The sequence below is a fragment of the Lepidochelys olivacea genome (genome assembly GCF_965140295.1).
Source record: "Lepidochelys olivacea isolate rLepOli2 genome assembly, chromosome: 9".
Classification (NCBI taxonomy): domain Eukaryota; kingdom Metazoa; phylum Chordata; order Testudines; family Cheloniidae; genus Lepidochelys; species Lepidochelys olivacea.
The window spans coordinates 2,931,207-2,944,982 of record NC_140419.1 but is presented as its reverse complement, the minus strand read 5'-3'; the positions used below and the strand labels follow the sequence as shown (position 1 = coordinate 2,944,982).

At 53.2% G+C, this 13,776-nt stretch overlaps 1 protein-coding gene across 4 annotated transcripts in view; it reads right to left on the bottom strand.

Annotated features, from left to right (window-relative positions):
• Positions 1–13,776, bottom strand: part of FGF12 (fibroblast growth factor 12) — a 281,467-nt gene that overhangs the window by 110,084 nt on the left and 157,607 nt on the right. The window contains exon 1 of one of the 4 annotated variants that reach the window (XM_084638433.1): positions 10,614–10,876. The exons of the other annotated variants lie outside the window; for them this stretch is intronic. Coding sequence (XP_084494559.1) covers positions 10,614–10,812 — 199 coding nt within the window. The 5' untranslated portion in view covers positions 10,813–10,876. Of the gene's footprint in view, positions 1–10,613; positions 10,877–13,776 lie in introns of those variants that run through there. 4 annotated transcript variants of the gene reach the window in all.

Genomic DNA, 13,776 nt, shown 5'->3' with positions numbered 1-13,776 from the left:
GTAACAGTGTTACACTGTTGACTCATATTTAGCTTGTGATCCACTATCACCCCCAGATCCCTTTCCGCAGTATTCCTTCCTAGGCGGTCATTTCCCATTCTGTATGTGTGCAACTGATTGTTCCTTCCTAAATGGAGTACTTTGCATTTGTCCTTATTGAATTTCATCCTATTTACTTCAGACCATTTCTCCAGTTTGTCCAGATCATTTTGAATTTTAATCCTATCCTCCAAAGTACTTGCAACCCCTCCCAGCTTTGTATCGTCCGCAAATTTTACAAGTGTACTCTCTATGCCATTATGTAAATCACTGATGAAGATACTGTACAGAACTGGACCCAGAACTGATCCCTGCAGGACCCCACTCGTTATGCCCTTCCAGCATGATTGTGAGCCACTGATAACTACTCTCTGGAAATGGTTTTCCAACCAGTTATGCGCCCACCTTATAGTAGCTCCAGCTAGGTTGGATTTCCCTAGTTTGTTTATGAGAAGGTCACGTGAGACAGTATCAGAAGTTTTATTAAAGTCAAGATCTACCACATCTACCGCTTCCCCCCTATCCACGACGCTTGTTACCCTGTCAAAGAAAGCACTCAGGTTGGTTTGACATGATTTGTTCTTGACAAATCCATGATGACTGTTTCTTAACACTTTATTATCTTCTAGATATTTGCAAATAGATTGCTTAATTATTTGCACCATTATCTTTCAGATACAGAAGTTAAGCTGACTGGTCATCCATCCACCCAATTTACAGAGGGGGGAATTCAGAGCAGCAGTGACTTGACCAAAGCAGACTTAACACAGCAAGCTCATGGAAGAGGCAGGAATACCCCTCAGTCTTGGAGTCACCCATCTCCACGTCCCATTCACTGGATCATGCTGCTTCCCTAGTAAGCTCTGTATTCCCCTTGCAAACCAGCCACACTCCCTAGGGGAAACAGGGCAAGGCTGGTGCAATGTGTGTGGAATGGCAGATTCCAGAGGGCGCAGCCAGCCAGGCAGCTTTCCGAAAGAAACGTGCCAGCACATGGGGGTGGCGGGCAAGGAAAGGCAGCCCCGCAAGCCGCGGGGAGATCAGCGGCAGATTGGGAAGCAGTGACACGGAGTGGCTGCAGCCAGGAGGTGTTTCTGACAGAGCTCCATGTCCCAAGCACTGCTCTTTGGTGACACCCTGTGCACTAACCCCAGGGGGCAGAGCCCCCGGACAGATCGAGAGGCAGGTACTGCAGAGGGCGGGGTTGCAGGGCCTAGTAAGAGGAGTCAATCATTTCCTGTGGCTGCAGAGAATGACCCAAAGCACAGAAGGGGTTACTGCTCCTCCCCTTGGCTTTTTTGGGGGGTGCAGTGTTTTAAAAACATTTCTAGGTGAAGGTGGCACTGGTGAAAGGTGCACGATCGCCTGCCCTGGCGGCAGCTATTCCCGCATCCCCTTACAAAGTCCGCCAATGCACCTCCACCTCAGCGGGAGACAGCGCCGCTCAGTGCAAGAGACAGGCCAGTCTGCCGCACGCGGCCCATCCTCGCTACGCGACAGTATTTTAATGCATTTATCAAGGTATCTCAGTGCTGCAGCCTGCTAAGGGGCCACGGAGTGAGGCAGAGAGTTGTAGGCAGCGGCCTGAGAACACGGGCTCACTTTACCTAGGTCGCGCCACACCCATCAAACAGGAATGGCATTCGGTCACCATGCCCATGGGCTGGGTGTGAACTGCTGCCCGTGGTGGCGAAAGGCTCCCCAGCCACTAACGGAATTCCCTAGGCCACCCTGTGCGCTTAGCTCTGCCCCTTTAGCCTGCAGATCCCAGCTCTCAGCCACCTTTAGCCAGCACATGGGTTTGACCGACCACGGCTGCCGGTCTGACGGACTCCTTAAGCAGCAGGTCAAGTCTCATTCAGACTGTAAAGAACGCAGGGCCTGCTCTTCGCAGGAGACCAGCGCTCCGCGCTGCAGGCAGACACACAGCATGGGGGCAGGAAAAGCCCAGTCAGCCCGGACAAGAAAATGACAGCATTGGCCTGCTAAACCCAGGGTTGTGAGTTCAATCCTTGAGGGGGCCATTTAGGGATTTGTGGCATAAATTGGGGATTGGTCCTGCTTTGAGCAGGGGGTTGGACTAGATGACCTCCTGAGGTCCCTTCCAATCCTGACATTCTATGATTCTATGACTTCGGAACCCTCCTTTTAAAGCTCTCAATAGGCAGGTGGCTGCTGACTTCCAAGTCTGCAAATCTCTCACGCTACTGGGAGGCCAGTAGCCCCAGGAATCAGTAGCCCCACAGACCTGTTTGCTCTGCTCCAAAAATTAGTAGCCAGCTGGGACCAGGATCAAGCGAAAATTTTCGACTGAGATTTCAGCAGGGCCAGCTGGGGATTTTCGGAACCATACAGCCTCCCGATTTTAAACCACGTCCCACTGATGCATTGAGTGGCCTCCTGCACTCAGCACCAGCTGCATGACTTGACTTGCTTTCAGGGCCAAATCATTTCTCTCTCCCTCCTCTCTCCCCCTGCACCTTTCACAAGACTGTGGGGTTTCTCTGTGCATTTGGCAGACTGCTGAGAACACAGGCAGGAGAGGGCAGGCACCCCTCCTGCACTGGTCTTTGGGGTCAGGGATGGAGACAGAGCCACAGGACCTGTGACCAGCACCTCATCCACAACACTGCAGCCTTTGAGTGGAGAGGATTCGAGCCCCATGCAAAGTCCTTGTGCCTGGGCTTGGTGCAGGGAAAGGGGGATCTGAACTTTAAAAAGAAGAGTGAGGACTGATCTAAAGCAGAATTGAGTGAGTTCTGTTCAAAGGATCAGTCCTGCACTGGCCGGAGCAGGGACAGGGTGAGCTAAAAGGGCCTTCCATCATCCCTCCTTCCCCACAAACGTTTTCCCCCATGGCACAAATCCTCTCAGTACTGCTGCAAACCTGTGCCCATTTTTGGCTTCACAACTTCTCTCCTGCTCCCCCGACTGACGCAGGGAACAGCCGCCCACTTGGCTCCCACCAAGCATCAAATCCCTCCTGCAAACCCATTGCTTCCAGGAAGCCTTTCTACCTAGTTTTCCTCCTCTTCCAACACATTCATTGGGGATCCCACCCCACGGCTTCTAAACTGCCATAAATCAGTGGGGCTATATACATTCTTAGTAATTACTCTAGGTTCTAATATATCACCCAAGTATTTAAGAACAAAAACAACAATAACTCTCTCTCTCTCTCTCTCATTTTCCAGCCAGTAGGAGAAAAGACACAGGATTAATTTTCAAAAGTGCAGCAAAGCAGCCCACCTCCCAAGCACCCCTTCATAGCCAGGGGTGGCTCTGCAGCACCCTGCCTCAGTTTCCCTTCCTCCTGGGCTTCTCAATAAACTTCACACATAGGCTACTCTCTGTGCAAAGACCCCCTCCCTTAGGTACTGGGTTTATTAATATCACAGTTGCAAACAGAACTCAAAACTCCCAAGATAAAGTCTACTCAAGTCCCTGCTTTTAGCAGGCCACTCCCAGCCCTATGGCTGGCTGAAGTCTTGTTCCTCTAATGTCTCAAACTCTTGAAAGGAGCCTCTGACAGCTCCCTCCTGCCACAACTTCCTCTTTGGCTCCTTACAGACACCAGCTGCCCTCTGTCCGGCGAAAGGCTGCTAATGCAGCACAGGTGCTCTGGTCGGTTGTTCCCTCTGAAAGGGCCCAGTCCGCTTTGTGACATGGGGATTCTCTGGGGGAGTGGGAAGGGGAAGGCAAGTCCAAGAACTGGGGGTTGTGTTTGGTGCTGAACGCGGTGAGTTCCAGGATCACGCCTGCCTCTCACAGCAGTGAGGCTCTCACGGTCCAGACCCCACTCCGGTGACTGCTCTGTCTGCCGCTACACTTCCCTGTGAACACAGCTGCTCTGGGAAGTCACGGGGGAAGAAGACATCTCTCTGGCCGCGAGAGCCAATCCCATGGACAGCTTTAGGTATCAACGGGATTCTCGCAGGAGCTGGGGCAGTGGACAGCTGGGGTGATGTGTTCACAGTAAGCTGCATTGGCTGCTGGAGTTGTTTCGGGGTCTGCGTGCTGACAGAAGGAGAAACCATAACCAAGTCTGCCAGTCACACATGTGGATCCCCAAGGCCTGGTCTGTCTGGTAAGATGGGACTCAAGCCTCTGGCCAACTGGCACAGATGGGAACAGGCACTTTCCCCCCCCAGCGTGGCTATCTGGGCTTCCACTGCACACACAGTTCCAAAGAATGCCAAGGCTACGGGCTGACTCACCCACCTGAAGGCAGATGCCCTCAGCAGTGGGGGAGATCAGTCTCTCCAAGCTCTGCCCTCTTCTTACCAGCATCGCTTCTGTCCCACCCAGGCTCAGGTTTAATCAGTTGCTCTTCACGTGGGGGCTGATCTCAGCTGTGCAGTGAGAGCGCCGGGAGGCGGCGCGATGTGTGCTGGGTGTGAAGGGGACATCGAGTCCGGTGCTATCTGCCCGGCCAGCACTGCAGCCCAGGTCGTCTCACCGGCTCCCCCAACAGCTTCAGATTGTGAATAATATGGAGAAGAGGCGGGATCTGGGAGGAAGGGGGTTGGTCTGAGTGAAAGGACCTGAGCATTTTAAGGCACTTCCACTCACCCCGACAGCTTCTCAGCAGCAGGACAAGGGTGGTTGATGATGGATGGTGTCCAATACTGCAGCGAGGCCAGGCAGGATGAGCATGGAGGGATTTCCCTTGGCTGTATGCAAACACGTATATGGGAAGTGTGCAGTATTCTACCCTTATACACCCAGACAACACAGCCATCACCTACATCCTCTGGCGACTGGGGCTCTATGAATTCCATAGGGTAGAGAGATAATTATAGATACTCCTAGCGCTCCATCACTTTTCTTCCCTATAAAAATTGACAGAAAGTAGAACACATGTCACTAAACCGCCCGTAAAATTGCTGGGAGAGCTAATGACAGTGTTTTAAAGAAAGCAGAAATCTTTTAAGAGGCTGAATTGTGTCGCACTAAGAATGATTTTCCAAATTGTCTATGAACTGAAAGAAAAGGAGAAGGGATTTTGTATGGATCTGCTATGCCCATGGGACTACCATGATATATTTTGTTTTGATTTATAGGATGCACTAAGTACTGTGGTTCCAAATCCTGAAGTTCTTCCGCAATTTTTGTCCAGGGAAAAGTTCCATTGGCTTCAATGAGCATTTCCTCCCAATGAGAAATCAAGGTCTTCAGGATTTGGGCACATGGTCTGCAACAGCTTCTGTATAAAATAAAAACTTCAGCTGCTTCAAGAAAATCTGTGGCTGAGCTAATCCCTTCTGCGCTGATATTTTTGCTTGTATAGGTGTATAGATGTACATACACATGAATCTTATAAATCCCAGAGCCCTTTTCTTAATTCAAAACAAACACTTTAAAGGGAATTTTAAATTCCCTCTGAAGCAGCTGGCACTGGCCACTGTCAGCAGACAGGACACTGGGCTAGATGGACCTTTGGTCTGATCCAGTCTGGCCATTCTGATGTTCTGTTTTTAAGGCTATGTATTTTCCTTTCTAGCACTGCAGTTTGTTCCTACAAATGAACCGTTTCCTTCACGTTACAAAAAACCTTGAGAGCTTCAACGGCCAAATGTTCCCTGCCTGAATGACAACAAGGCGCACGTTACGAAGCAAAAGCAGCATTTGTTTTGTCTTTGCAAGGCGAAGGGGACTGGCAAGAGCACCGTGAGCTAAGCCTTTGGAGCTGGAAGCTCATGAACGGTGAGGCCGAAGAGAGTAGGGAGGATGCTGAAAATAGTCTGATATGGCCATGAAGTCAATGGCAGTTTCAGGGTATAGTGGGTGCCCTGGGTAACATTCCCATTGACTTCCAATGATGTGCTGCCTGACACCTCTTCCTCTTCCTCTTCCCACCAGTATGCAAGGCCCCACAAACACCCGATACAGCTCATTTGTTCTGCTACACTAGACAGCCCGCAGGAGGAGACGTGGCAAATGCTTATATACTGCAGAGCCCAGTGCCATCGCAGTTCCCTATGAAGGCCCCTGGGTGAGGTCATGGCCACTGGGCTGCATGTGCCCTCTGGCCCGGGACTCTCTCTCAGGGTAGGACTTGAAGTAGAAAAAAGATAAGGAGGGGGAGTGGGTAACTGGGTGCCCTACGTCGCATGTGAAGGGGATGCTGATTGATGCAACTGCTTGTCAAGGTCGTAGAGATCTCGGAAAAGCTGCTCTACAGTCATTTCCCCTAAATAAACTTTCCATCTTAGTGTCCCACCCCAGGAATAAAATCAGATGGTTTAAGCTTTCCTAGCTGCACCTTGCATTGTTTTAGATTATATCTTTGCTCTCTTTTTGCAGGTGTCCAAACACAGAGAAGGGGCTTTGCATGCTGGGAGGAACTGCAAGAGGATGGGATGGGTAGGACCCCTTAGGGAAACATTGTAGGACATCTGTACAATTGCTGTTGATGGGCTGTATTAACTCCAGACACCAGGAATAAGCTTGCGTCTCCACATTTGCAGCTCAGAGTGGAATATATAGCAGAGCCCTCTCTGTTCTCAGACCACATTAGGCCTATGTGTGCGCACACACAAGAGAGATCACAAAAGCATAAAGGCTGCACAGAGAGTTGTCATTGCCCACTGAAAAGCCAGATGAAACAAGTGTTGGTTTTACAAATTAAGCCCTATTTTCCTATGGTCAACAGAGTGGAATTTTTTCTGCACTCCCTCTTTATTCCTCTTGTTACCCTCTGGTATCTTTGACGACAGACAGCCACTGTATGGGCCCGATTCTCCACTGCTTGGTCCCTTGGGTTGCCGTTTACACCTGGTGCGAAGTGAGTGAATTCTGACTGGAATTCTCCCCTCACCCAAGTGCTAGCATGTCAAGCCCGCTTGGCCCAGGGTGCAGATCATGGCACAAAGTGCACAGCACTGCAGACTTGTGTTTACACGCACATAGCTTTACTACCTCGTCTATTTATAGCGACTGCTTGTGCTAGCTGTTACACACGTTCATGTCTCTGAGGCTAAAGATGCACAAATTCTTTGAAAATATTGTTCAAAACAAAAACAAAACAAAAGGAATACAGTTGCCATTGGGGTTACTTTTTCTGTTCGAGCATCCTGTGAACGTGACCCATTCCAAGCCCCTCTTGATTTCAGTGTCACAGCACACAGATAGCTGCGTGGCCCAGAGAAGAGAGCACTGGAATGAGATTCACAGAATTAGGACTCTCTTTGCTCTTGGACAAGTCATCCAACAGCTCTGTGTCTCAGTTTCCCCATCTACAAAATGGGGAGAATCACCTCCACCTTGTAAAGTATATTGAGCACTATAGTTGAAAAACACAGTGTAAATGCTATGCATTTGGCCCTTATTCAGTACAGCCATAAAACAAAGGCCTGGCTAAGAAAGTAGCTGTAAATTCTTTGGCAACGTACTATTTCCACAAAGGATTTTTAACCCCATGTCTTCTGACACTGATTTCAGTAACTTATACGCTGCTGAGCCAGCAAATCAACAAGAAAATGTAATCACGGGGGCTCAGAGGTCACCACACAATTTATGCACTTTCCTTTTAAACCAGTTTTCTTTTTTTTTTGCATATCTTCGTCCGTGCACAAAAGAAACTCTGCAATGTATAACTCCTTCCAGCATTAATAAACTGCTAAACGAAGCGCTCTCATTAGCAGCGAACTCAGTGGACACTGCCTTCTAAACAGCTCTGGTACATAGACCCAGGAAAATGACGTGCAATATGAAGAATCATCTATTTACAAAATCTGGAATAGTGTGAATGAAAATAGACTGTGAAAGGGTGTTTAAAATCTCCTGCATACCGCCTGCAGTGCCCGCGAAAGGCGAATGATTGACAGCCTTCTACACCGTATTGCTCCATTTTTATACAGGCTCCCTTCCTTTCCCCACTTAAATCAAAGATAAAAGCTTCCCTTGTCTTCAGTGGGACTGGTCCGGCAAGCTACTTAGTACCTTCAGCCAGCATTGAAGTCAATGGAATTTGGGGGCACTCAGCCCTCTAAGGAGCTGTTTGGAACCCTGCAGGATCAAGCCCCATGGATGCAGGATTAGGAGCAGAGCAGGGCTGCCTGAGTCTGCTGACCTGACCGTGTAAACTTGGCGACACTGTATGAGAACGTGCCTTCACCTTAATCAGAAGGGGCTGTCTCTAGAGGCCACACAACCGTTCAGTTGCCATGCAATTCAGTCCCTGGCCTCTCTGATGAAGGCTGACTCAATTGTGGGGGAGGGGGAGTTGGGTTGTGGCTGCAGGAGCTGCTGCGAACAGATTCCCGATTTATATTCCACACCTACCAAGAATAATTCCCTAAGGGAAAAGCCTGAGCTTTTGGGGACTATCTTGGTGCTGTGACCTAGCACCCTGGGGCCATGGCTCGCACTCCTACAACTAATGAATGAGAATAAGAACAAGTTGGGCCCGTGTCACCAGTGACGAGGTGATGCACGAGACCATTGCTAGTCTGCTCCTTGTATCACTATTTTATGCCACCTTAGAGACTAACCAATTTATTTGAGCAAACATTTATTTATATATTTTGCGAATACAGACTAACACGGCTGCTACTCTGAAACCTACTTTATGCTAGCAAACCTTGGGGCCATGCTCTGTTTCAGCTCTTTTCCCTCCTTAAGCAACTTTTTCCAAAGGCAGTGACAGAACCCAGGTTCCCTCTGGGTGTTGCAAGTGCAGAACCAGTCCACCAGCTAAACATCGTCTCAGCCCCATGGCACGTGAGTTGCTGTCATCATGATTCAACGGATGCATTTTTTTTCTTTGTGGACAATCCGAATGCCTGGCCTTCCTCCTTGGGAGGCTTTCCCCCCATTCCTTTCCAGTCCTGACTAGAGTATGGGCAGAATTCCTCAATGCACAGCTCATGCAGGTGACCGCTACACTCAAGGTCTTAGCTAGTTCTGATATTTTACTCTAGAGTTCTGTCTGGCTGACTTCAGTTGGGCAAAAACCTAACAAGGAATCTCTCGGTGACCAACGAATCCGTGAGGATTAAATAGATCAGCAGAAGGTTACTGATGTCCCCAAGAGCTATGTTAACCAGGACTCAGTGTTTTCTAACCTGTGGCTGATGGGTGTGTGGGCGGGCTGAGGAAAGCACCCGACTATTCTTTACTGCCCTTGACAACTTCTTAAGCCAAGCCGTGGTCTGTACCTTAGCAAGGGAGCACGGTGGATTGTAACAATCTACATACTGTACATGGGAAAAGGAAAGAGACAATAACTGTTTTCTACAGATAAACCCGTTAGGGTCCAATCCTGCAAGGTACAGAGTTCCCACAACTATCAATGGGGGCTGAGGGCCCTGTAGGAACTGAACTGCACTTGTGGGTCTTCACTTTGGAAATGCAGCAACTTGTACTGAAAACTCAGAGGTTTTCAAGAGGATTGCACCTGTTTCCAGTCCACATGGCACAGACACTGGGCACAAGGAAACTGCAGGCCCACAGGAGAGACCCTCTCTAACCCATTGTGATCTGAATATTATGCATTTGTTAGTGCAGCTGCCGTCTGGAAGGTCTCTAAACCAACGTTCCCTCTAATTTTTGACAGGCCGTGTGTGCAAAAAATTTATTCTGTGCAAATTGTTGTGCTTCTGTGCAAATATTTGTGTGTGCGGGGTTTCGCCATGTGCGCGGGGTTTAGGATCCGTGTGTGCGCACGGCTTAGAGGGAACAGTGCTCTAAACTAATCACGTGCTGGTGAGATTCACAAAGCAGCTCCACTTGAGAAGTAGCATTTCCTGCATCTGCTTATCAAATGGCCACAATTTTAACTGCCCTGGATTTACAGACTTCCTTGTCACCAGGGAGGACACAGGAACACACTGTTAAAAAGCCAGTAGGTATCTACGGTCAAGGGGGAAACATAACACTAGGTTAAGCTACAAAAGACTGAATTGCTGGGTATCGCTAAAGGGCTCGATTTCACCACCTTTTCCAGACAGATACATAGTGGTTACTGACCCCAGGCCAATGCAGATCTGTGATACAAGCCCCTGCAAGGACCCCGGGAATAGTTAAGTGCTAACCAACAGCTGAACCAGAGTCAGAGGGAAGAAATCAAAACTGTGGGTCTGGAGTACAAGTGTCTCTCCTTTCAATCTGGCTGCTCCAGGGCATGAATTTCCCCAGCACACAGGACATGGATGGGGAGGTTCATTTTTAATGCTAAAGCCTTTCCCTAACTAGGGCACTGGCTTGGAGGAAGAAGTGGTCTCCTGGCAGCTGCTGCTGCTGGCAATTAACCAATCCCAACTCTGGACCAGGCAGGGTCTGAAATGTGGGACGTTGGCCTTTAACACCTGGCGGGGGAGGATCCAGAACCACCTAGGGTGGCCCAGCCCGGGGAGCAGGTGCTGCTCCCAGAGGCCCAACTCACCCCCAGGGAAAGGGACCAGGCGGGATTTGGCCCAGGGTCTGAAGCTCGCTACAAAGCCAGGCCGGGGTTCCCTGGGGCCGAGGGAGATGGGCAGGGCTGGGGGCTGGGGCCGAGGGAGAGAGGCTGCCCGGGAGGAGCTGAAAGCGCTGCCCGGGCCAGCCCCCGCCGCTGGACCGGGCTCACTGACCTGGTCTCCGGCGAACGGGCCGTTTCCTGCCGCTGCAGAAGCGCACTTTGCTGAAGACGCCCAGCACGTGTCTCTCGCACAGGGAGCGCCCGTCCTTGCTGGGGCTGGAGCGGCGCTTGGACGTGGTCACCCGCTCGCTGTTGGACTCCCGGGCCTGCCGCTTCTGCCGGATCAGCGAGCTGGCGATAGCCGCGGCCATGGCCTCTCATCGGCCCGGCCAGCGCTGGGGCGTCCAGGGGGGGCTGGAGGCCGGGGTGAGGGGCCCCGGGGGGGGGGGGCAGAATCCAGGGGCGGGGCTGGGGGGGGCTTCTCCGCGCTGCACCCCAGAACGCCTCAGCCGGTCAGGGGCAGGAGGCCTGGGCTAGCCCGCGCCCACCCCTGCGCCCCCCTTGGCCGGCGCAGCCGCCCCCCATCCGTCTGCCTGCCGGGGAGCCCCGCGGGGGGCTGGGCAGCGAGCCCCCGGACGGCGAGTTCCGCGGGGCCGGGACAGCCGAGCCGGGGCGGAGGTGGGGGCCCAGCAGCAGCCCCGGTCGCAGGCAGGTCTCTGGAAGGGCAAGTCCCGCGGGCTGAGCCAGGCTGGGGCAGCGGGTCCCTCGGGAGCCCCCCCGCTGCCTGGGAAGCCGGAGCGTGGCAGGGTGGGGATCCCTCCCGTGCACCTCGCCGGGCTGCAGCTCCTGGGGGGCCGGCCGGGCGCGTCAGTCCATCCCCGGCGAGCTTTGCACAACGGGACGGGCAGCGGGGGCGGGTTTCTCCCGTGGGGAAGCGGCCCGAGCTGGCCTGGCTCCGCGGCCAGCACAAATCCCCGCTGCAGGCTCCTCTCAGGGCAGGGAGCCCCACACACCGTCCCGGTGCCGGCGGCTGTGCGCTCCGCTCCCCCGGCCCGCGGGGACCCGCCTGGGGCCCCTGTCACGGGCAGAGCTCGGGCATGCCTCGGAGGGTCCTGCCCCGCGCCGCTCGGGGCAATGCACGGAGGGAAGGGGGAGAAAACCCCCTTCTCCCGCTGCGCTCCGGGCTCCTCTGCTCCGGCGGCGGGTCCCGGGCCAGGCGAGCCACGTTGCCCAGCCCGCCGGGGCGCTGTCTGCTCACTTTGCCGCTCTAAGGATCCGCGGGGCGAAGGGGCTGCAGCGGGCTCCGACCGCAGCCGGCCCCGGGGCTTCTCCTCCCCCTGCTCCGCCTCACGGCCGGCCAGTGCCCGTCCCCTGCCGCCGCTAACTCCCCCAGACTCGGCGTGTGGCTGCCGGGCTCGGGGCGCTCCGCATGCCCGTCCTAGGCGCCGGTGGCCAGGGCTTCCCCGCCGCCCGCCGGCATCCTCCTGCCATGCATGAGCTGAGTTGCCCGTGCTCAGACAGCGGCGGCTGGGGCTGGCGGCGCTGCCCGCTCCGGGAGGATTCAGGGGCGAGCCCGCCCCGCCCCGCGGCGAGCCCCCGTCCGGCTGGGGGGTTTGCAGCCCGGGGGCCGGGCGCTGCCTTTGCTGAAGCGCCGGGAGAATCGCAGCCTCCTTCCTCGCCTCTCCGGCTCTACGCAATCCTACGTGATCGAGGTTTGGATGAGAAAAGCGCCGGGCAGAGCCAGGGAACGGCAGCTCAGCGGCGGCTCCGGCCCCCCGGGCGGACGGGGGCTGGACAGAGCCCAGGGGGCGAGGGGCGGTGGGGGTGGGGAGGGGGTTACTCTGCTTCTCCCCGGGGCCGGGGAAGCGGCTAGACTCGTCCCCCGCCCCCAGCTGTTTTCTCCAGAGCCCTGCGGGGGGAGAGGATTCGGGCGCAGACTAACACCAGTGCCCCGGGCGCTCCTGTCCTTTGACGTTGCTCGAGCGCCGTGTGCCTCGGCCTGGGGGGCGCTGAGGCCCGGAGCCGCTGCCCCAAGGGGCTGGAGCCAGTGTTTAATCTGTGCCACGCCTGGGCCCTGGCAGCTCAGAGCCCGGGCACCTCTTCTGGGTGATTTCACGTGACATCACACAATGTTGCAGCACACAACACAGACCCAGCGTCAGAAAAGCTCTTTGCGAGCAGGTACCTATTGGCTGAACTGCCCACCACTATCCAGCTGCATCTTCAGAGAGACCAATCTGATACCTTCCCAAGACAGATTTCCTCTGCCCGCCCACAGAGCCCAGCCTAGAGCTTGCAAACCTCTGGGAAGGGAATGCAGTGTGGTTTAATCCCTGACTTTTGAAATGACAGAATTACTTGGCCTGCTTTGACATCCAGTTTGTGCATGTGTAGTTAACTGCCTGCCTGGAGCAGCTCTGTGCCGAGAACGATCCTCATCAGAGACAATCCTACAGCTAACACTTTGCAGTGCTTCTAGAAAGAAAGGCACCCCAAACAAGAAGCATTTCTCCAAGCTCTAATTGCCTATGCAGTCTGTTAAATAAAAAGAGAACTTGTAAAACTCTGTGTCATATCTGCTGCCTTCCACCTTGGAGCTCTTAGAGCCTGTGCCTGGAAAAGTGCACAGCACCATCGACTCCCGGCGCAGGCAGTGGAAACTGTGGATACTCTCCACCTCTCAGGTCACACCCCAAGGCTGCAAGGTCCTGGGAGCAAGGACTGCCCCCTTACATATCTGCAAAGCACCATGCAGCTCTATAGATAATAATAATGACTTGCACATATTGAGGAAAGTAGCCAGAAGCCACTCCAATACTGCTGTGCCATTCTGGTTAACAAGAGGGGTAGGATGGGGCAGCTACCCAGACTCTGTGGGAAATTATTGGGGCCAACCCCCCTATGGGGGGAGAACTCTCATCTCAGCCTCAAACTGGGCAAAGACCTGTGGCTGGCTGAAAACACCTTCCTCTGGAGTACAAGCTTCTCCTTTCTGAGGGGAGTGTGACATGACTTTGTCCACCCCATCCTGCTCCAGATTATGTCAGTGGAAGTCTTCCCATTGTCTTCAATGAGAAGCAAACCTGGTTCAGTTTGAGCAGAATAACTGGTCGCCTGGCCCAATCAGATCACTTTCCCTTAAACACACACACTTATTTTTCCCCAGTCTGGAAGGCTTCCCATGTACATGTGATAAGCGCTTTAAACAATTAGACAGAGAAGCACACTGATTCAAACTGAGGCAGACAAAGGGTGTCTTTAGACCACACCAAAGGGTTATCTCAGTGCCCTCTGGAATGGGACAGCCCATTTTGAATACGTATTTGGAAACCATG